At 33.9% G+C, this 24453-nt stretch overlaps 1 protein-coding gene across 1 annotated transcript in view; it reads left to right on the top strand.

Annotated features, from left to right (window-relative positions):
• LOC109100509 (protein FAM184A-like) overlaps positions 1 to 22018 on the top strand; it is a 107589-nt gene extending 85571 nt beyond the window's left edge. Inside the window, 6 exon segments of the mRNA XM_042778359.1 lie at positions 7789 to 7973; positions 10548 to 10685; positions 14223 to 14340; positions 15340 to 15444; positions 17592 to 17800; positions 21902 to 22018. Of these exon segments, the coding sequence (XP_042634293.1) occupies positions 7789 to 7973; positions 10548 to 10685; positions 14223 to 14340; positions 15340 to 15444; positions 17592 to 17800; positions 21902 to 21983 (837 nt within the window). The 3' untranslated portion in view covers positions 21984 to 22018.
• The last annotated feature ends 2435 nt before the right edge of the window (positions 22019 to 24453 follow it).

Here is a 24453-nt window from a genome sequence, read left to right as displayed (position 1 = left end):
CACGGCTGGTGAGGTGGCTGTATGAAGACTGAGAGAAAACAGAACAGAGAAATCAAAACGCTCCCCAGCAAGGCTCCTGGGCACACACCTCTGACTATTCAGTGCTTTTTTGCTTTTTTGCATCTGGCACAATAATACTATTCTTTGTAGTTCATGTGATTAATCAGAATTCCATGTAATTCATTGGATTACCACTTTAAATCACTTGACAGCAGTAAAAAGTTCAAAGTGGTTTTGTGCAAAGCAATTACCAAGCATTTGCTCTGAGAACTGACTAAAAATGCACTAAAAGTCTCATTGGGTAAAAGACTATTTCCATCTTTGCTGTGAATAATTGTCACTTTTATATCTCACAATTGCAACTTTATTATATGTAAATTTTAATTTACATGGCATGTTTTAATATCTCCCAGTTTGACTGTATATCTCCCGAATTTGATTTAACTATACACATTTGCAACAATTTTTTTGTTGTAGTTTTAATCTCCCAGTGTGACAATATATCCCTATTTTCAGCTTTTAGACATGACCATTTATCTAATTAAGTGATAATATTTTACAATAAGACCTCTCACAATATTACAAAATATTTCACAATTATGATGTTGTTTCTCATATTGTGACTTTTTATCTCATTCAGTGATGATAATATTTTACAGTATAACCTTTTTCTCTCAAAATGTGACTTAATATTACACAACTGTGACTTTTTATCTTCACAAGTAACTTTAATATATCACTGTTTTGTCTCCTTTTTGTCTTTTTTTTATATCTTCACTATAAAAAATGTTTCATTCATCCAATTAAAAAAAAATATGGTAATGATTCACATCTACAGTATATTTTTTAACTTGAGCCAATGAAAAATAAATAACATGCCCTAAGGTAAAGTTATTTTTTTTTCATTGGCTCAAGTTAAAAAATATAGATGTGAATCATAACCCTAAATTTTTTTAATTGGATGAGCAATATGACCGTATTTCTCACAAATATCACTTATCTCAATTATCAAACTTCATTTCTCATAATTGCAACTTTTTTAATCTCCCAAAGTGGCTTAATATTTCACTGTTTTGTCTCTGTCTCATAATAGTAACTTTTCATCTTATGAAGTGATGACGTTTTACAATATGAATTCTTTTTCTCACAATGTGACTTAATATTTCACAATTATTGCATTATTTCTCATACGTAATTTTTTTCTCACTAAGCAATAATAATATTTTGATGTATGACCATATTTCTCACAATGACTTGATATCTTATAATTTTAGCTTTTTGTCTTCCAAAGTGACTTAAAGGGATACTCCACCCCATAATGAAAATTTTGTCATTAATCACTTACCCCATGTTGTTCCAAACCCCTAAAAGCTCCGTTCATCTTCAGAACACAATTTAAGATATTTTGGATGAAATCCTGGAGGCCTGTGACTGTCCCATAGACTGCCAAGTAAATAACACTGTCAAGGTCCATAAAAGGTATGAAAGTCGTAGTCAGAATACTCATCTGCTATCAGACGTGCAATCTTTTTGTAAGCGAAGAAAACAAAATAACGACTTTTTTAATCATTACAACAGTCTCCTCTGTGTCTCTCCATATCACCGTATGCTGTGTATGCTGTGGATGCACATCCTTGTGGCATGGATGACACAGAAGAGCATTCACAGCATACGGTGATATTGAATAAAGTCATTAATTTTTGTTTTCTTCGCTTACAAAAAGTGTTCCCGTTAGTATATAAAAATGTGTGTTGGGTAACAGTGGTTTAATCATGTGTGTGGTTGAATTGCTCTTATCCCGCTATAGTGCCACCATGAGCTCTCATTCCCCCTGTCTCTCTTCTGTAACCTGTGTGGCCCCCCTTCGATCGAAAAGCTTTTGATCAGCAGCACACTGAAACTCAGCCTCAGTCAGGGCTTTCTGGGTACTATGCCCGGGAGAGCAGAGCTCCACACATGCTCCCAGACACCTGCTAATCAGCCTCCTCTCATCTATCTGCATGCCTCCTGGCCTGGGCCAACGTTAATGATGCTTACATTATCCTACGCATTGAATTACTCCTCCAAGGAGACATTTATACTGTAGGTGCCTCGGTCTTTGATGGGAAAGGTCAGAGATGTTAAGTTCAGCCCTCGCAAATTATACTCTTTCTACTTCAGGCATAAGAGCCGAAAGGTTTCAGCAGGCCTCTTTCTGCATGATTGAACGAGCGATGGACTTTTAAAGCCGTGTCTCTTCAGGAAACGGGCCACTTGCTGATGTCAGATGACTGTTCCTCTGGGTTCAGCTCTGTCATGAGAGGTAGATGGATTATATGACATTCGCTGAAGGTCTCTCTTTGGAGATCGATTTAGATGACCAGGGCTTCAAGGTTTATTTTGACCTGATGCTTGGGCTGCTGTTGAACACGCTTTTCTTCATTGCACTCTTCAAACATTGTGCGAGTATGTGTGTTCTTCAGTCAATGATTCAGCCGAAGCTGGTTTTTATTATGCAACAGTACCCTGCCATTATCCAGGTGTTTCGTCCTCACTCCAGGCAAAAATAGCCATTCATGAATAAAAGATACAATTCTAAATTTGAGCATTGCAGAACAAGGTGGTTGTTACCATAGTGATAAACCATACATTTCATTTGCAGTTTGGTTTTGTTGCTTATATGTTACACATTTTGGTGGCTGCCTGTACAAAATCAGTTAATTTGTTGCTATGCAGTTGCTATGTGTTCTGTGGCCGGTAGTGTGGCTGGTTACATAAACTACTTAGACTAGTCTTAAGTCAAGTCAAGTCAAGTCTGCTTTATTGTCAATTCTTCCACATGTACAGTACATACATACATAGAATTTAAATTGCGGTACTCTCAGACCCTTGGTGCATACAGATAACATGCATTACAGGTGCATACAGATAACATGCAACATGCAACATTAAAAGTTAGTCATCTTTTTTTTTTCTTCAAGTCTGGCCATAACTATTTAAATTCAGTTACATAAAAAAGTATATTGGTCTAATTTGAATCCGATTTTGATGATTTTCACTCAAATTTGATGGACTACAGTATATATTTCTGTATGAATATTTGAATATGCAATACACCAAAATAAAGATCAAAGCCTCTACTTAAAAAAAAAAATTGTTTTATTCTAGCTTAAAGCATTATTTTTTTATCAGCACTTGAATATAGGTAGGTTTCATAAAAATGTATAATTTTGAGCAAAAAGGTGAGAAAATCACATTATTATCAAAAACTACATCTGGATAATATTGTGTATGATTATCAAAGCATAAATCCAGTAAATCGCTTCCATCAACACCTCCAAAGCTTGCACAGCCATATACTACTTCCTGGATCATCATTTTACTCCATAACATTATGTAGTTTTCATTTATATGCTGTCTATTGCTGATGATCGCATTATTTATCATATGTATCTGTTTAAAGAGTTAAATGCTACTTAGTCAAACTAGTTCTTAAGACACAATCTTAACATAGTGACTATATTTGCCTCTGGATGGTTGCTAGGTAGTTGCTTACTGATCCAATTGAAAAATATCCACCCGAAAAAAGTCTCAGGTGTTATAGATATGGCTTGGATCCTATGAAGTCTGTGTTCATTCGATTGTTTCTCATGTTTTATTGTTGACCACATTGTCAAATAATCTGTGAAATTCACGGTAAACAAGCGGAAGTTGTGGTTGCCAGAACTTTACCGCAAAAATATGGTAGCAAAATTTTAGGTTTTACAGATTTATCTTAAATTTACAGTAACAACTTGAATTCCATTAACTGATATAATGTTAATATACTAACCTGCTTAAGTACTAAAATCTGTGTTATATTGCACTGACAACCACTTCAAAAACACAGGTGGTGATGAGAAAGCCACATTATGAATCAAAGCTCATCACAAACTGCTTTCCCACAAGCTGAGGAGGTAAATACTAATAGAAAGAAGGTACAGAAGTACAAAACACTATCAATGTAACAAATGTGACATGAAAATAATGCAATAGACAATAGAAAAAAAACTGTTGTTTGAATGAAAGATTATCAAATTATTATTATTCACAGGGAGTGCTGAGAATGTCAATTTATAGTTTTTTGCTGTAAATTATGTAAGGAATAAATGACGACGGGCTGTTGAATTATTAGAAAAACAATGCACATCCGGCGGAGTGGCCATTACACCTCGGGTGTGCATTATCAATGGCCCGATTACTAAAATCCGCTTATACTACGGTTACCACACCAGATAATATAATTAAAGGGATTCTTCTGATTTTTGTACTTAAATCGCTACTGTGAGTATGATTATTTCTTCCGCATCTCATCCAACGCCTCTTTTGCTGGTTCCAAAACGTTATTTTAAAGCTAGTAATGGAGGCTTGAACCGTTGATAGAATTCTAATGCCGTTATTAATGAAGTTATTAGAAAGAGAGCGAGAGAGTCAGAGACACACAGAGAAAGAAATAGAGAGAGAGAGAGAGCTTGTGTGAATTAGGCTAGCTCTGTGCGTCCCTCAACAGTGTTCTGCAGCAGCATCTCTAAATAGTGCTGTTATAACCTTACTAGTGAGAAACGTCATGTGAATTTTCTTTTGGAAAATGGTCTGTCATGTTGTTGTTTTTGTTAGTCCTGTGTGCTGTATAGGTACTCATGCTGATTTCCGTTAAAACAGTTAACTATACAAAGTGATATGAAACTGTAATGGGGTCAAGAGAGCTGTCTGGAACTACGTTCGCTGTGCGTTTCCCTGAAAATAATTGCACACTTCAGAACGGTCGTCAGCCAATCAGATTCAAGCATTCAACGGCCCCGAAGTATAAAAGTATACGTTCTTTTTCACTTTCAAAATCTGTACATTTAACAGTATTTTATTGTAAAATTACATGAAATGTCTTATGTCTATTTAAGTTTTTCACTATATATTTTTAACAATAAAATTACAGTGCAGCCGTAAAAAAAAAAAAAAAAAACTAAAAGTCTGACTATAAATATGTAGTCAGTGTCGGTGTGAGTGTGAGTGGCAGGCCGCTGTGTGCTCCAGGCACTGCTCCTGTGTTCACCAGCTGGAGGCACTGGGAGCAGTCTTGAGTTTGTGTACATGAAAATGTCACAGGCAGACCCCTGTCAGCTCTTCTCCAGAACATTAACATCATACATACAGTACATCCAGTGAGCGGTCAGGGAATAAAGACCAACACACACCTGAGTCCAAACACATAATGCAACAACTGCAGGAAGAGCAGATGTTTTGTTGACAATGACATGCTGATATTCAGGAGGCTCAGCTATATTCTTTTAGGGGTCATGGTCATGGTACTTTCACACAATTTAAAAACACTATTACACTATTAATGCATCGTGTTTATTAACATGAAATTGTCAGGGAGATTCAGGTCATGTTTTTAATGTCCATCCATAACACATATCCCATACAGCATGTATATGTGTGTGTGTTTGTGCGCACGTGTGTATGTGTTTTATATATATATATATATATATATATATATATATATATATCTATATATATATATAATATAATATATAATATATAAGTATAGAAAATGTATGTATTTTTAAAATATACCAAAAAGGCCTATATATATATATATATATATATACTGTATATAGTTCATTGACATTTCAATCTAGTTACCTAAATGAATTTTTGATGAGTTTTACTTATATAGTGTGTGTGTTTGTGTGTGTATATATATATATAAATAATATATATATAATGTATATAGTTCATTGATATATATATATACCTAAATATATTTGAATATTTTACTTATAATATATATATATATATATATATATATATATTATATATACTTTATGGTTACTTTTTTTCTTTCATTTTATTATATAACTATGTTATTTAAATACTGTAATATTTATTATTCTTTGACTAAAATAAACTAATGTACAGATATCAAAGTGGACTGATCTAAAGAATGATATCATTGCTGCAGGAAACATGGGCAGAGTGGGAGAAAGATTGGCACTGATTCAAGGTTTTACTATTTGGACAAATTTTCTTAGTTAGAAGTGAACATGCTGTTTTTATGCTTCATTCTCAAGCTGAACCATCTGTTTTTATTTGGAGTTTGAAGTGAGTATACATTAGAAATCATTTTCAGACTGGGGATACACATACATTTGTTTTTAATGCAAATGTTTGCTATTTATTACTTTTTCTGCTGACATTGGCATCCTTCATCACTTAATTCAGCCCCAAAATAGGAAGCCCCTCTGGGCCACAGGTTTTCTTTGCCACACACTGATACCGTTATTGAGCTAATTGTTGTGTGAAATTATATTTACAGACATTCAGAGTTGGTTGAGCAAATTGTAATTTGATTAAGCAAGAGCCATTAACTGCATAAAACTGGAAACGGGCTCGGCTGTATTTTCCAGGAGGATTTCTACTTCTTCCTGTGCATGAGGCATTTAAAAGTCAAAGTGTCAGTGGAGTGGAAAATTGCCACTGAGACAAGCGTTGTCTAATTAATCTAACCAGGGGCTGTACTGGAGTCTGACGTATACAGTTGTGTATATAATAGAACAGCCTATATGGCAGTTTTTTAGAGGCATGAATGTGATTTTTTTTTTGGATCGAGAACTATTAGATATGTTTGATAAACTGTTATCTAACAGAATATTAACATACCATGAGAGCTTAAATGCATCAAATGTCGTAAATGGATTTTTAAACCATTAAAATAGATTTTAGCTTGTCCCACCTCACTGGTCCTGACCTTCTCGACTGTGTCCAACAACTATAATATAACATTATCTTTTTTTTTAGACTTATTGCTTATTTTCTGCAGTTTTCTGTGTTTTAAACTTCATTTTAAAGAGTCAGGCTCTAATTTGCAGCCTTTGTGATTTGGGTATTGTGTGCTGTATATTAGAGGTTAGATGCATGCTCTAAAGAGGATTTAATGGATGCCATATCATGGAAAACATATTCAGTTTTCAGTAACATTAGTATCCAGTTAGTCATTTTGCATGCAGAAAGTCTGGCCAGTCATAACAGATATCATATGCATATAAAATCCTTAACAGTAACAAAACAGCCTGTTTAATTCTGAATGTCAGAGAGAATGGTCATGTGGAACTAAACTACAAACATGGACTCTCTCTGAAAAAAAAAAAAAATCTTCTAAGAATTTGTATTTATTTATTTATTTAATACTTGTGGTATTTTTGTTATGTTCAGTGTTTTATTCAAAGGCATTTTCTCAGTGCTCTGAGATGTATTTCTGCAAGAGAAGTTTCTGTGCCTCATTTCAAAACCAATTTATTTCTAGTACATCGCCGTAAGCATTGTATTTAATTTTTTTTTATTTTTTTTAAATAAGTAACTGAATACTTAAGAAAGTTGACGAAAGTTGTTCCACTGTAACTTCAGACATGGACTCAAGGCCCATTAGCTCCTGACGTCCCTAAAGAGATGAAACTCTAGTGCTAAAACCTCCATGCTAAAAATAATGCTGTAGGTCTACTGGCTGCTCCCAACCTTTATTTTTTTCATAACTAAACTATTCATATATTTGAAGATGTAGTGGATAAGCAAGGCGAGCCAGATGGATGTGCCATCAATATAAGATCCCAACATAGTCTCAAAGTGCAATGTGAAAATAGCATCTGTGGGAACTCCATGTGTCTGAATTCAGATGTTTCAGAAAGAGCCACACACAATCCACGGCATACTCAAGTAAGGTCAGTCTGCCATTAATCATGACCTCAGTTTACCTTGCGTTCTCGTGTGTTGCAGGAACGTGAGCTTCTGAGTCGCATCTCAGATCTGCAAGAGGAGGTCAGTCGCAGGAAGAAGCACATTGCCGATCTGGACCACGAGATTCACACCCTGAATGAGAACATCAGCACTTTGACCAAGGAGCTGGAACTCAAGGGCAAAGAGGTTTTGAAGATCCGTAGTGAGGCCAATCAGCAGATCAGGTGAGTCTTGGATTGGAGACTGAAGATTTCTTGGATTTAGACAGCGTATTTGTATTTTTCCTTATTTGCAGGGTGATTATGGTTAACTAAAAATAAAACTGAAAGTAAATTAAAACCATTAAAAAATTATTACTCCAAATAAAATAAATGTTAACTGAAATAAAATAAAATAAAAATCTTTATTTTCAGTTAGCTGTCAATGCAGTATTTCTCTTTTTAATTCAGTTTAGAAAAACTTAATGTACCAAACTAACTAAAACTGAAATAAAAACCAATATACTAAAAAAGACAAAAGCACATAAACAAATCACTAAAACTTTAAATTAAAATGAAAATGAAAAATATAAAAAATTAATAAAATAAAATAAAAGCTGAAATAGTTTCTCAACTCTAAAATAACACTGCTTATTTGCAGATCAATACATATTAAATATCTTCATTAATCTTTCTTATTAGTGCTGGTTAATGACTAGTCTGACTAGTGCTGGCTAGAATAAACCTGGTCGATTAATATGTTTTACGTTTAGTTTTTAAGTACATTTAAAATCAAGTTCTTTTGTATGTTTACGTTAGTGAAATTAAAAATGAGTACTTACGCTTTTACTGGAGTAATATTTTATTTTGTACTTGATTTGTGTACTTCATCCACCACTGTATTTAGGAAACCATGTGTAAACTCATTGCAAAATGAGAAAATTTTATCTCACGTCTGCATGCACGAGGTTGCATGAGGTCGTCTTTGTTCAGTAGAGAACGTTTGCAATCCTTAAACAACCTCTGTGACATTCTCTTCTGGTTTTATGTGACAGGAGTCATTGGTGATGATGAAAGAGATGGAAATTCAATTATTTTCAAGCAGAATGGGGCTGCAAGTGAAAAGAAATAAAGAACAAAAGAAAAAAGTTCTTGCCTAGAAAGTCCTATCAGGATTTGTCTGTTCTTTTGCCCACAGTTCTCTTGTTGCTGTCTGGCTCTTTTGGACAGTGTTGTTTGTCTTTTGTAGTAGTTTAAAGAAAAGAAAACAGACTTTTAAAAAGAGAAATTAATTGGATTAGAAAACCTGAACTCACAGCCATTATATCTTTTATTCAGTGGTTGATATTAATATTTCACCTTTGTATTAATAAGTAAAAAAGCTTTTTCATTATACATAGTGGCTGTTTTGAGATAATGTGATGTTTAGTAACACACATCATAATGCAAGACAGGTGCTGATCTCATTTCATTTTCAATTATGTAACATTGACATATCCAGGTCCTGAGATAAATGCGGCAAATACATTGCAGTGCCATTCCCCAGAGGCGTTATCATTTAGAGGAGATCCTGCTTTATTGCTCTTTATATGAACCCATCACATTGTGTGGCTGAATTGTTGAGTATGTGTTTCAGATAAAAGTCATATCGCATAGAAATTCCAGTATGGAAAATTAACATGTCCTGACTAAAAATAACTTCAAAAAATTCTTCAATAAAGAGCTCTGAGCCATGAACTAACTAGCTCTGAGCTGAATGACAGTATTACAACCTCTGAAAAAATAAAATGTTTGAAAATAGGATAAAAGACAGTGTACTTCATTTTTTGAGGGAATGAGTTATACTGAAAAATATATTTTCTTAAACTAGTCCTCCAAAAAGTTGTAAAAATTGTTTAAAAATACATTTGCCTAGCTTTGTTTTCAGAAAACATATCTTAAATGTATTTTTCTTACCCCGCTGACAAATAGCTTATTTTAAAGCATTTTTTTTAAAACAAGAAGAAAGAATGGGTATATGTATGGGTTCAGAAAAAAAAATTAATTTAAGATTTTTTTATTTTAATTTTTACATTTCTAAATACTTTTATTCAGCAATGCCACATTGAATTTATCAAAAGTGACAGTTATAATGTTAAATGCAAATAAATGAACTTTCTGTTTATCAAATCATCCTGAAAAAAATGTATCATGCTTTCCACAAAAATATGGTTTTAAACATTTATAATATTGATAATAATAAGAAAAGTTTGAGCATCAGCATATTAGAATGATTTCTGAAGGATCATGTGACACCCAAGACTGGAAATTCAGCTGTGCATCACAGGAATAAATAAAATTTTATATTATAATGAAATTGGAAACAGTCATTTGAAAATTGTAATATTTTTAAAATATTACTGTTTTTTGCTGTATTTTCAATCAAATCAATGCAGTCTTGGTGAGAAAGCAAAACTTTTTAAAAACATTAAAACAATCTTTTGAAAGGTGGTGCAAATACGTAATAATATTTATTTAATTATTTGCTATTTTATTATTTATTTGCATGCATTCATCCTGTGAAGCATTATGAAACTGTATCTAATCTGAAATAATTTTGTGAATCAAAACTATTGATTATATTTCCCAGATTAGAAGTATAAAATACAACATTTAATATACAACATAATTTATACAATATAATATATTTCCATCTCAAAATCTATTTCTCTTTGGATAAAATGTCCTTCAGGCCTACAGCTGTAGTGCTGTGGGGTTACATGAGTTTTGTAGAGTCACTGAGAGTGGTGTGTGTGTGTGTGTGTGTGTTTGTATTCACAGAGCTCATGAGCAGGACCTGTGTAAGAAACACGAGCGGGAGATGGCCGAGCTGAATGCTCTCCAAAAAAAGAACATGCTGTCAGACTTCAACAAGGCCCAGGAACTGCTGAAGGACAAGATCTCCGCCCTGCAGATCCTGTGAGTTCATGAACCATAAAATAAAATCCATATACAATATACGGTATGCATATTTTGCATTTGTAACTTCTGTTTTGACTGGTTGTTTACATGCATTTGGTAACAGAGGCTATGAAACAGCTTGAATCTAAGGAAAGGACACCAGACTGTGATGTAGACTCAGAGGGGTTTGTGGAGAGGGAGAAGATGAGGACAGTGTTTCTGAAGAGATACTGAGAGGGAGCCAGAGAAGATATCTAGATATTTATCAAGTGAGAACTGAGAGCAGGACAGACGTCCCTGTCAAGGCATCTCAGATAAGAGTAGCAGATGCCAATAGCTACAAATCAAGCTGTTTATGTGTATTTTTCGTGTTTGGATTAGGGTTATTATTTTGAGCTCTGCCAAGGTGCACCATTCATATGGAGAAGCAAGCATGTAAATAATGTTCTTCTCCATCACTGAATCATCATTTGATGAATTATTGCTGCTATGAGTATAGGTGGTTAGTGAAAAAAGATGGTTTTGTGAATATTATTGCCCTGGATGTGTGAATAATTTATTTAAGGTGAATACATGTAAATTGGGAGACTTTTTGTCCTAGAGATAAATGGAAAAAATGGCCCAGTATATTTATATTCACCCTAATTTTTGCTTAAAATGGTACATTTTAAATATTGGCTGCAGACTTTGAATTATAAACATAAGTTTGATTCAGAAAGACAGCCATATATAAGCAAGACGTGTTTATAGGTGTGCATGCGTGTGTAAAATATAGAAAATTGGCCGGGTTGTAGAAGGACTCTTTGACTGGAGATATAGCTGTCAGATGTGACCTAATTTAGGTTTACTTGAACGAGAACACCAACACATCTAGCTATTGAACAGCTTGTCGAATAAAAATAGTTCATCTGACTGCCTGAATCCACTCAGTATTTGCAACTGAGAATGATGAATAATTTAGATTCTGGAAGTGTGTGTCATGACATGAAAAGGCCCTGCAGCCCACCAAATACAACACAAAGATAGAGTTGCATTTACAAAGTGCAAAATATCTGGGGTTCATTTAAATCCTAGTGGTTTTAATTAATAATTGATCAAATCCATCTGTGAAAACGATTCTACTGTGTGTTCATAAGACAAAGGGTATGAAGGACTGATCTTAAAGGAATTCTTCACCCAAAAATTAAGATTCTATCATTCATTTATTAATTCCCTTTGTAGTTCCAGATTCATTTGATTTTCTTTCTTCACTGAAAAAAAAAGGTAGATATTCATGCAGCTCTTTTTAATTGAATGCAGACAGATGCTGTCAAGCTCTAAAAATGGCAAAAAAGCATCATAAAAGTAGTCCATATGACTCATGTGCTGTATTCCAGGTATTCTGACATCAAATTTCAGTTTAAACCAATTTAAGCCATTATGCCATTAGTTGTATTGTGTCTGGCAACTGATCTTGATGCACCAAGTTTGAATATGCTGATGCACAAATTAGTAAATTTCAATCTGTTCTTCAGAATCAAAACCTATTCCCATTCCTAGTGGTTTTGATTCCTCTTAAAGATACCTGTTCCATTAACATCCGTTATTCTTTTAGTGCTTTTTATAGAATAAATATTTGGGAAATTTGAATAAGTAATTAAAAAAAAAAATCAAAGTCTTTGAAAAAGGCTTGATTGACTAAAATGAACCAGTTCAGTAGTATCATTTGTTCAGTACTCACTTAATTGTACTTCACTGGTTGCTGTTCCACAAAAGAATCACTCATACAGGTTTTCTAATGACATGAGAGTGAGTAAATGATTTTAAGGTGAGCTATTCCTTTAAATTATGTTTTGAACTTTTGTCTGGTGCGTGTATTTTTAATATGATTATCAGTCAGTGTGGGACTGAACAGAATGAGATCTCGTGTGAAGCAGTCAGAACTTGTATCCCTCAGCGTTTCCTAAGCGTGCCATCTCCAGGTGTCCCTGAAGAGCAGAGATACACAGTCAGCTAATTAAACATAACACAAAGCTATTGAAATGACAGTCCTGTCCTATGTGCAATTAATTATTGTGACAGCTGAGTTGGCCCAAACCGAGTCCTCCAACCAGTTTAAAATTTCAACCTATTTAAGTCTCATGAATATTTATTTCATGTGTTCGGTGATCCTCAGTTATCCCCGTGTGTGGAGCATTGGCTGCTCTACTGTAACTGCTCGAGTGCACTCTGCAGGCTGCATGAACTTTTCTTTTTTTTCTTTTTTTTTTTTGCTGTTTTGCTGCTGTCACTTTAAATGGATAAATAGGCTTGATGAGAATGGTCTTATTTACTCAGAAAGGCCTTTCAGTGAACAACTATGAGCCTGTTTACAGGGTCACATTTCGTATTCATAGTTTTATCTTTTAACATGAGGTCAACTAATAATTATTAATTTATTTATTAATAATATTAATTAATAATAAAAAAAATGTCCATAAGAAGACATATTTTTGTTCTTCATGACTTTTACAGATGCATGAATAGACAGACAGACAGACAGACAGAGAGAGAGAGAGAGAGAATGGAGAAAGATGGATCGGATAAACAAAGCTGATAGATTTGAATAGATAAGCATGCCCTTAGTAGTTAAAACTGCAGTGTTTTCCTCTGTTTGCAGGAGTTTAAAACAGCCTCAGTTTCATTATTGCAAGCAGTTGTGAAGACCTTAGGGAAGGTTTTCATAAGAAAACAGCCATCAATCTTAACTCTGTATACCTCTGGGGAAGCATCACATTGCATGCTCATTAAAGATTCATCACACATTTTTAAACATCCTTCAAAAAAGCAGAAACGGTGGAGATATTGATCCTCGACAACACAGATCATCAAAGAATTCCTGTTGATGAAAGAAAGATTGAGTGACGGCTATTCAAAGGTGCTGATGATTTTAACTGTCACACTTATACATTGTGAGAATCAATATCATCACACTGATATGATCAAGGGTGTTTCATTAATTCTGCGTTCAAAGCACAAAGCTGTCAGTTTTGCTTTCTAACTCAGCTAATGTGTCAGAATAGTCAAATTTCACTCTTAGTAATGAGTCACAAGCCCAAACAGATGACAAACTGATTGTAAACACAGTGGCGAGAGCTAAACCATGTGACTTGACTTGCTGCCTAGAGAGCATCTTAATCGTCATGGAAACTGCACGATTTGAAGTGTTCTACATAGTCAGCAACAACTTCACTACCTTCACAAATAGTGCTTTGCATGCTATTTCAATTGATTTCAGAAAGATATCATTAGCATGTTGCTAAGCTAAAGCAACAATGTTTTATTGAAAATTAAAACACAAAAAAACCTGTGTAAAACAGTCAATTCTTGGTCATTTTTATCAACTACTTGATATGTAAGTTCATTTATATTTAACATTTCTTTCATCTCATCTATCATCTTGGACTGGGGGAAACAGTGCTAAATGCTAATAATATCATGCAACTAACCATATACAGTACCTGTAGACACTGAAAACAACTGATTTAAAGGTCTTAGAGAAAATGTCATCCTAAATCATACGTCTTTGCTCGTCAGGTTGGAGGGAACAGAAGAAAAATTCCGGAACAGAGAGAGCAGGCCCGAAGATCTGCAGACAATAGCCGAACTGAAGGACATGGTGGCCGAGAGAGAATCTTTGGTCAAGAAACTGGTGGTAAGAGCCGTTCTTCTATGAAATTCACTTCTTAAAACAATAGTGGTTTACGAAAAAAAAACTTTCTTTGCTATTAAAAATAGCACACTAAAATGTTTCTTATATCTTTCCAATTTGGACTGCAATAAAATCACACTAACACCTGCTAAAATTACACCAACTGTCCTGGTCTTTTCAATAGAGGATTCATCTGAAGCATTGAAATTAAAACCATTTAAATTCAGTGATACATACAAATAATTGCAAATGAAGCTGAGTGCAGTTCAGTTAATTAGCTGAACTGAACCAAAGCTGAAATGAAAATAACATAAATATGGTTTGATACTGAAGATTAAAAACTGTTGTAGCTTCAGTTGTCCCGAGTTCGAGTCCCGGCTCGAGGACCTTTCCTGAACTTGTCCCCGTCTCTCTCCCACTTCACTTCCTGTCCAGCTACTGTCCTATCAAAATAAAAAATGAAATATATATATATATATATATATATATATATATATATACATATACTGCAAGAAATATACTTGCATTTCTGAGAAAAAAAAGTCAGAATTGTAATAAACTGGTACTTCTGAGAAAAAAAGTCTAAATTGTGAGAAACATATTTGCAATTGAGAAAACAAAAGTCAATATTATGAGACAGAGTCACAGTTACCTTTTTTTATTTCATGGCGGGGAAAAAAAAACTGAAGTAGAAAGTAATAAGTAGTTAGTAGATACTTGCGAGACATCGTCGATATACGATAATATCTTCATATCGGCCAGCCCTAGTATGGACATATAAAATGCACATACAAAAAATATATTAAGCAATTTGACAATTTTTATCATCACATGAAATGGTATTTTTAATAGAAGCTTAAAATTATTTTTTATTCATATATTTAAGCTTGCAGAGCACTTCATAGCAGATGTTTGCATTTAGTCACATGTTCTGGAGACTCTTATTTCAGTGGTGTTATATTGTCCATGAATACCATGAGACAAATCTGTTTTTCCTTCCAGGATGATAAAAAGTTTTACCAGCTAGAGCTGGTCAACAGAGAGACCAACTTCAACAAAATATTCAACACAAACCCAAATGTTGGTGTCATTAACCCTCTTGTCAAGGTAAGAGTTCTTCTTTGTACTCTTTGTCCTTGTGTGTGGAGCTGGTAGCTGGTTAGTTTAAGATGCTGTTCCAAAACCTAGTGATCTGATTGGTCTCCATTTTTGTTTGGATGCTGGCTGTTCACATGGCATAAACTCTTTTAAGAGAAAAACAGCTTTGCAGAGCACAAAGAAATGGAATCAAATGCATGTTTATATGTGTATAAATTCCCTTAACATTGTTTCAAAAATATAAACAGTAGACACAGAGGCAGTTCACTAAGTTTTGGAAATGATAGCAGTGAATGGTGCTTGACAGTTCATCTTGAATGTCATTTCTTACACTGTATCCTAACCAGGCATGACACAAAAAACAAAAAATGATAAATTACATTGCTAATTGGATTTTCCAACCTGCTGCAAGAGAAATTGTGGCGATCATTTGGTTCCACAGTGAAATCTCAGTGGATCAAAATCCTGTTCTACAGCTGTATGTTAAACATCATATATGCTCTGATTACTGTAAAAATAACTTTAGCAGATGTGTTGTGCCTGGTTAAAATGGAGTGTTATTAGGGTGCAATCAAAGGCAATACAACTGACATGTCTGACTGGAGTTCATTGGAAAAACTTCACTAGGAGCATGCTAGAGCTCTCTCTCTCTCTCTCTCTCTCTCTCTCACACACACACACACACACACACACACACAGAAACGCACACGCACATTATTAAAGGGATTGTTCTGAATATTCTGACATCATTTTCTCACCCTCATGTCATTCCAAACATGCACTGATAACAGAAAAAAAATTTATGTTGTGGTGGATGGTCTTTCATACAGCTGCAATGAATGGGGACTGAAGCTTTCAAGCTTAAAAAGCACATAAAATCCATATTAAAGTATCATAAAAGTAGCCCTTGTGACTTGTGAACTATATTTCAATTCATTTGAAGCCGTATGATATATTTTCTAATTCTTATTTGTAAATGAAATTTTCTTTTCATTTAATTTTTTAGTCTGGCATGTAATACTAACATAGTACCAATGCTAAAAATATTGTATTCATTATTTTATACTAAAATCATTTAATATACTATTTACTATACTATACCATACTAAGTATTTATTAGTATTTTAATATTCTGAATTAGCGTTTAATTTTATATTTGCAGTTTTTATTTGAATTTGCGTTTGTCTTTAGTAATTTTGTTATATTTTTATATATTTTTTTTTTAATATTTCTATTTAGCTGTATTTCAGTTTTAGAATGTTAGTGCTTAATTAAGAACTTAACTTAAATGTATTGATTTTATTTATTTGCCAAGGCAACATTTAAGTTTGAGGTAAATATATTTAGAGTTTATTTCAGATATTTTAAATTTAATGAAAAATGTTAATATTTTTAGATTTAATTTTGGATATTTTCAGTGAATCAGTGAATGTGAATGATTCATTTTTGAATCGTTCTGATTCAGGACCAATTTTAGCAAATAACTTCTGATCTTCATCTAATGTTTAAAGCTATCGTACGAGCTCAGAAGACTACTTTTAGGATTCTTTTATGGTCCCTTTGTGCCCATTTGGAAGGGTAAAAGCCTTGCAGTTGCATAATTCAAAGTCATACAGTTTTGAAACAACGCAAGGGTGAGTAAATGATGACCGAATTTCATCTTTGAGTGAACCATCCTTTTAACTTTGTTTTTCCAGAGCTTAAGAGGAAATGATGTTTGTTCCATACGTCACAGCAGTTCCTGACCCAGTCTAAACAATGTCATTCTGTTTGACCAGATATTTCACTGTTGCCCTCATCTGTGTTCTATAACTTCCAAGTGTCGGTGATTACATGTGTGTGTTCACGTGTGATTGTCAGTGTGTCTCGTTACTCTGCGTTCTCTCCCTGTTTAGACATCCAGTTCTTCTTTGCTTTCCAAGCCATTCTTCTTTCAGTCTGAAATTTTCAACAGCCTCTTCCTCTGACACATCTCTTTCGATTCATTTTGATTTGATTGGCTGAGAGCGACTGATGCTTCCTCTGCTGAGTGTTGCGAGCTTGACTTTCAGGGTGGGCATTTGTTAGGAAGCGATCATTGGGAGAACCTCTTAAAAATGGAGCATCAAGCTCTCCCAACTTCCTTTTTTGTTTGCCTTTCTTGTCATCCTATGTAGCAAAAGCGAAAGAACGACAAATCAGCCACCCGATTCAGCAGCTCGGCCAATCTTAGGGCCAATGTGGAGGCTTCCGGGACAGGGAGCGGCCAGCCCCAGCCCAACCGCCTCGAACCCATCCCCAACTCCCCCATTCACCAGCTGGAGCCTAACACGAGCAAACCCCTGCCCCCACCAACCCCTCTCACCGAAGCCAAGAAATTGACGAGGTGAGGCACACCTCATCACGGCAGACGCCTCGCTCTCTGCACCACAGGCCAGCGGACAGACACACCAGCACACTGACCGCCCACCTTTCTAGAGGCAGCTGTTGTATCCCTTTTATGTGCCAAGGAAATGCACACAGAAACTTCTGATGGTTTGCTTTGTGTTTGCATCTCCCAGGCTCCTCTCTGCCTAACAGAGAGCATGAAATCAGGAATTACGGCTCCGATCTCCTCTGAAACAAGTAATTAACTTGAATAATAAGTGTGTCGCCCTGATCTCAGACTTGCTCCATGTTACAGTTCTTATTTGGATTGGTGCTATTTGAAGGGTGTGCTGCTTTTGGGGGTGATACATGGGATAATTTAAGCTGGTGAGCAAAAGCTCATTCACCTTGACTCTTTATTTTATTTTTGTAATTGATGCACTTGTTTGGAATGGAATACTACCAATACTACACATGCTAAAAATATTTAGTATGCATGGAATACTATATTTTCCAAAATGTGCAGTATACAACAGAGCATATTATGCTGGGTGCTGTATCCCATCATGCAATGCTCTTGGTTTAACATTTTAATTTCCATGATAAATGAGCATCTCTTTTTTTTCTTCTTATTTTTAATAATTTCAATAATTTTATAGCATTTTACACTAAATATAATTTTATTATCTATATTTTTTAATCATTTTATTTATATATTAATATAGTAGTATTAGTAGAATTATGTAATAGTAATACTAGTATACTAGTATTTATTCATATTTTGAATTCTTTTATTTTTATATTTTTATTTTGTAAATATTTCTATTTAGCTTTAATTTATTTTACTTCAGCTTTAACATTACATTTAGTTGCAAAAGTGACATTTATGTTCATTTTTTAAAAAAAATTCTAATCATTTAATTTCTAATTTCAAATGTAATATTTTATTTAAGCCTTATTTTAATTAGAACAGTTTTTATTAGTTTTAGTTATATTTAGTTTTAGTCAAGAACAACACTGTACCAAATTATGTAATTATATCATGCTGCTTGTTTAATTAAACATGCAGCGTAATGCAGTCATGCTAACAATGTAGCATACTATTTTCTAAATCATTTTCATTGCATATTGCATCCTATTTCCTATGGTTTTTAAACAATAGTAAATAATATACTGTGTACACAGTATGCAAGAAGCTAGCATTCCATTCCAAATGTAGCCAGTGCATTCACATCAGGCAAATAAAAGGGATACTTGAGCTTTTTCCTGACACTGATGTACGTGTGTTTAATGTTATTTTCTGAAGTCCCATACATGAGCTTTGGAAATGGCATTGGAATGCAAATGGGAGCATGTGTCCCCACTGTCACAGTGCATGCTGGGAGTTGGTGTCTGTCTCTGTGTTGTGTTTTCTGTTTGTGATGGAAGTTATATGACTCATATGTTACGTAATGTCTTTTATTGTCTTTGAAGACCACACTGCATCAGAGAGAATGAATATTTTAGTTTTGCAATATTTTTCATATATTGGAAAAAAAAATATTCATTTTCCATAATATACTGTTTTGCATCTATGTGGACGTGTAAATTACACTGTATCAGGCTTCATATACTCTTTAAATACAATATTTCCACTCTTTTTCAACAATAAACCTTTACCTGTGGCTCTGCTTTTGCAGTTGGCATGTTTTGAGAGGTGACCGTATCATGCATGTTTTGCTGTCCCTGTTACAGCTACTCTTGACCCAGGAAGTATCATCTAGTCTGAAGCACCATTATGCGTGTTTCCTTGCATGCTGCTGTGAATGTAAATACTGTAGACTTTAGAGTTGTCCTCTTGTAATGAATCACTCATGTGGCTCTCACACACACAGTCTATCCTGTTCAGTTCATGTCAGGGAGACATTTGGTCCACTTAGCAACTGAACTAGAGTCACTTTTTAATATTCGAGTGGGGTCCTTTCTTATATTTAAAAATCTGTTGTCATTTTAAAAGAATTATTAAAGAATTAGTTTTAGGGGCCCTTCACACAGTATTTTTGCACTTGAGGTCAAAATAAATTTTTAAAAGTGCTCTTTGTTGAGTCTTGTGGCTTTAAGTCAATATGTGTTTGCGTCGAGGCCATTTATATGCTTATGTGCTCCTAAAAGTTGACAAGATTCACTTTTAGTAGACATGCACATTTAAAATGTACAGTCTGAGACAATGGAAAAATTACTGATTACACATTTACATCTAGTCAAATGCTCTCTCTTGAATAATAAGAATAAGGATATTATTTAAATTGTTTTATGAAAAAAAATTACTTTTTGATCTACCCAAAGTCCTGTTTTTATAGGAAACATGTTAACAGTAATTTAATTTGACAGAATTCACTTTTAGTAGATATGCACATTTAAAATGTAGATAGAAACTCCAAACACTGAATTTGTGTCTATTGAAATATGATGGATTTTACGTCATACATACATAGAATTACACAGTAAAGATGAAAGAACACTAATATAAATAAATAATGCACTATATCCACTTTCCCATAAGTGTAACAAATGACATATTTATCAGTCCATAGTTTCTGAATTAAATGGCACTATCGCATAACATCAGATACATTCTAGATTCTAATCGCGATTACAGTTAAGGATGCCACAATTATGTAATCGTTCAAAGCGAAAGATTTATTGTTCAAAGACCACTTATGTCATTCTGAATGCTTAAGATGTGTTTTTTACAGATTATCTTAAGGGTGTTTCCATTGTTTTAATTTTAGTTGTATTATAACATTATAATACCATGCATGTTTTTACTTTATTCTTTTATCTAAAAAATAAACCAAAACAATATAGAAAAATAATACGAACAATTTAAGCTTAATACCATAGAAAAGCAATACAGTTTTTTCAGTTTGAGTGTTTTCAGCTTGTTTATTTTCATATAAAAATATGGCATGCAGTTGCTTCAAACAATGGAATAAACATCATTCGATATAAATTGTGATAATCGTAATTACAATATCAAGGGAATAATCGATAATCATGATTTTTGTTATAATCGTGCAGCCCTAATACATTCTCAAAAATAAATGATACAAAAGTTTCAAAAGGTACCTTATTTACTCGTAAAGGGTGCATATTAGTACTTAAATGGTACATATTAGTTCATTTTTAATGGGTACCACCGCAGTGACAGCTTTTATGCCTTTTTCTGAGAGTGTATTATGCACATTAACATCTCAAAACATCAAGCTGCAGTCTGATTCGCTGGATTTAAATGGTTTTCAGCAGACAGGGGCTATGGGTGTTGATCTTTTTGATTCCAATTTACTTCCTGAATTTGAATTGTTTGAACAAATTGGAATTTGAATGTAAGGAGATTAAAATGTATTGAAGTTCAAAGAAATCCATGTGACTATGACTTTAAAGTTTGAATGTTGTTTGATAAATTTGAAGATGGATGGATGGATGGATAGATAGATAGATTTTGTAAAATATGATAAAACGGTAATATTGATTAAATTTCCATTTAAAAATTTTATGATAAATACCTATTTTCTATGTAATATATATCATAGTGCAATTAAGTTCAAAAAACATCATGTATTCAAAATATAAATCTTTTGTAACATAAATGTCTTTACTGTCAATTTTGATCAATTTAATTGCTGAATAAAAGTATTAATTTTTAAAAAATTCAACTTACCTGAACTTTTTAACAGTGTGAGGAGATAGACTCGTTTGTTTCTTTAACAAATAACGGAAATTTCTTTTTTTATGTTGATACTATGATCATTTGTACCATATTCATAACTATGGTATTTACATAATATGTACCATTGTACCTTTTTGCAAGTGTAATGGGCTATTGATATCACTCTGGGATCTCATTAAAAAAAACACTAAACACACACACACACACAGACACTAAAGTAAAATAAAATAAAAACACATGAACAGGACAATCAACTACGCTTTGAAGTTTTCAGTACTGAGAAAAGCTGTAGTTTAGCCCAGACTAGTTAGCTGTGGTTTCGTAATTCTCTCGGCGTCTCTTACTGTCTATTTTTCCTACCCCCCCCCCCCCCCATCTCTGTCTCTCTCTTTCTGTTTGTTTTTTCCTCAGCCCTCCTGAAGGAGAAGAATCACCCATCACCTCTCCAGACCCCCAGAGACAAGAATGGTTCGCTCAGTACTTCTCCTTCTGACTTTTGCAATTAAAGAGCATGTTGACCAAACCAAACAAAAAAAAGACAAAAAAAAAAAAAATTATATATTATTTAACAAAACATCCTTTGTTTTTTTTTTGTTTTGTTTTTCTCCCCACTGTGAATGGGTTTCTTGTTTTTACAGTGATGATAGGTATGTCTGACATTTCATTTACTGCAGTTTCTAGAGTGGTGCATACGCTGCTAATTACTATGTTAAAAGAGAAACAACAACAACAACAGTATTGTCTCCTCTGTATCTAATTTTAGAATGCCACCGTAATGACTTTGTTACAGCTGCATTATCAATTTTGGTAGGATTAAACTGTTTGTATGGATGTCTCAACACAGAAATAATGATGTCTCACTAATTTTAAAATAAAATGCATATTTTATATTTATATTACTGGTGTATGCGTAAGAATAAATAATTATTGTGACATTTAATGAAGTGTGTCTGTTATGTGAGTGAACTTTTACCATTCAAGGAACCAAAAGCAAAGAACATATGATTTAAAATGCTTGTATTTTCATAAACATCAACACATATTGCTCTGAAACAAGGAAAAATAAACACTATTATTGTCATTTGACTTTTTTCTTTACAAAAACCTCCACAATGACTTATTGAAATTGAAGAGAGAGGTAAGTTTGTGTGTGTGTGTGTGTGTGTAATAATAATAATAATTATATATATATATATATATATGTGTGTGTGTGTGTGTGTGTGTGTGTGTGTTTATGATCTGTAGAATGGAACATAAGAGAGAACAAAGGCTGTTATCATTATTATTATTATTTTTTATTTTTTTTGCATCAATTTAAGTGTAATAGTTTAAATATCTATTATTTTTGCAGAACCAATTTAGGCTTATTCATTTACTTATTTAAAGTTATGTATATAAGTTATTTAGAATTTAAATAAATACTTTTTCCTTAAGATAATCAAAAAGAAAAAAGATGGATAAGTGCATTTTATGTTAATTTCATACCAACCTCCACTTAACTTTAAAGGACTTTTATACTGGCGGTCAGTGGGCGATGTTACCAAGTCGCACGTTTTCCTTTCACTGGGTTGTACCAAGTTCAGAAACGGGGGGTGTATTATTTATTATATACTATATAATTGATCACTGCCAACATAGACATAAAACTGGCAAATCAAACAGATTATATGGCATTAAAACGAATATTGTAGTATTATGCAGTGTTTAGAATGAGTTATCTTGTGCTAGAATTCAACGTTTGTCCACACGTACTCCCCTACAGTGCAGGGAGATTAGGAATAAAGCGCCAAATCTGAAAACACGGACGAGAAGAAACAAGAGACCCACATTCGTGAATGTTGTTAATACAGCCTTGTAACAGCTGCTCTTCCCTCCAGGTATGTCAAAAACTGTTGGGATGGAAATATTAATAGGGCATTTTATTATCCTTGTAGGTTTCTATTGTTTGTAAAATTTTGCTCAAGAGAGAAATACAAACAACAGAAATGGTTTGAATGCATGTTATTATGAGTCACGAGCTGCCAAACAGCGTTTCCTTAAAAGTTTGTAAACATTGCAACGTCTCCGGGTGGGCGGGGCTTAGCTGGAGGCAAAAAGAGGCGCGGACCGCGGACGCAATGTTGACAAGCGTAAACTAGCACGTTTTAGGAGGTATTTATTAGCCTAAACATGGATGCAGAAGAAGGTTCGGAACTGCCGAATATGTACAGTCACTGACTCTGCGGGACCGTGACAAAAAAAATAATAATAAAAAAAGTGGGTGTTAGCATACATTTATCAATTAATTCAGTTGATCACTCAGTTCACTGACCAAAACTGGTTATCTGACCAACAATATAATGACGAGTGGATAACATTACAATAGCCTAATTTATTTAATTTTAGCTAAGCCTGGTGTAGTTCTTGTATCTTGTTCTCATTGGAAACATTTTAACCAGGTTTTGGATATTTCCTAGAGTCTAGACAACATATGAATTACTTTCGGGTGGTTTGAGGGATATTTGGCAAGGCTTATTGTCTAATGTAACCTATCGCTGGGCTAACTATGAGTTAGCAATGTTGGATTATTTTAAGAGACCATTCAAAGGATGGCACACACATCTATCGCTGTATGTTTGTTTAACATTTAAGATAGCTAGTGTGCTGAAGGTTGGCGACTTTTCACCTATAAAACCATAAACTTGCTGATTTGTACTAGATAAAACCAACACACCAGTACATATGCATAGATTATTTTACCTAATATGAAGTGTGCAATGCAAACACGAGCATTATTTATGATCGTCTCTATCTAGTCTGTACGCCGTATTGCATTCAACCACAATTGATTTCTGTTAAGGAATGTCGGCCGGGATCCGGTGAAACTTTAGTTTTGAATCAAAAGTGCTGTTCCTTCTATCTGGCAGCCAAAAAACACAACAAGACGACATTTTAAAGTCAAAACCTCAAACTTTTAGCGCGCC

This window comes from Cyprinus carpio, chromosome A20 (assembly GCF_018340385.1).
Source record: "Cyprinus carpio isolate SPL01 chromosome A20, ASM1834038v1, whole genome shotgun sequence".
NCBI classification, from domain to species: Eukaryota; Metazoa; Chordata; class Actinopteri; order Cypriniformes; family Cyprinidae; genus Cyprinus; species Cyprinus carpio.
This window is presented reverse-complemented; position numbering and strand designations above follow the sequence as displayed.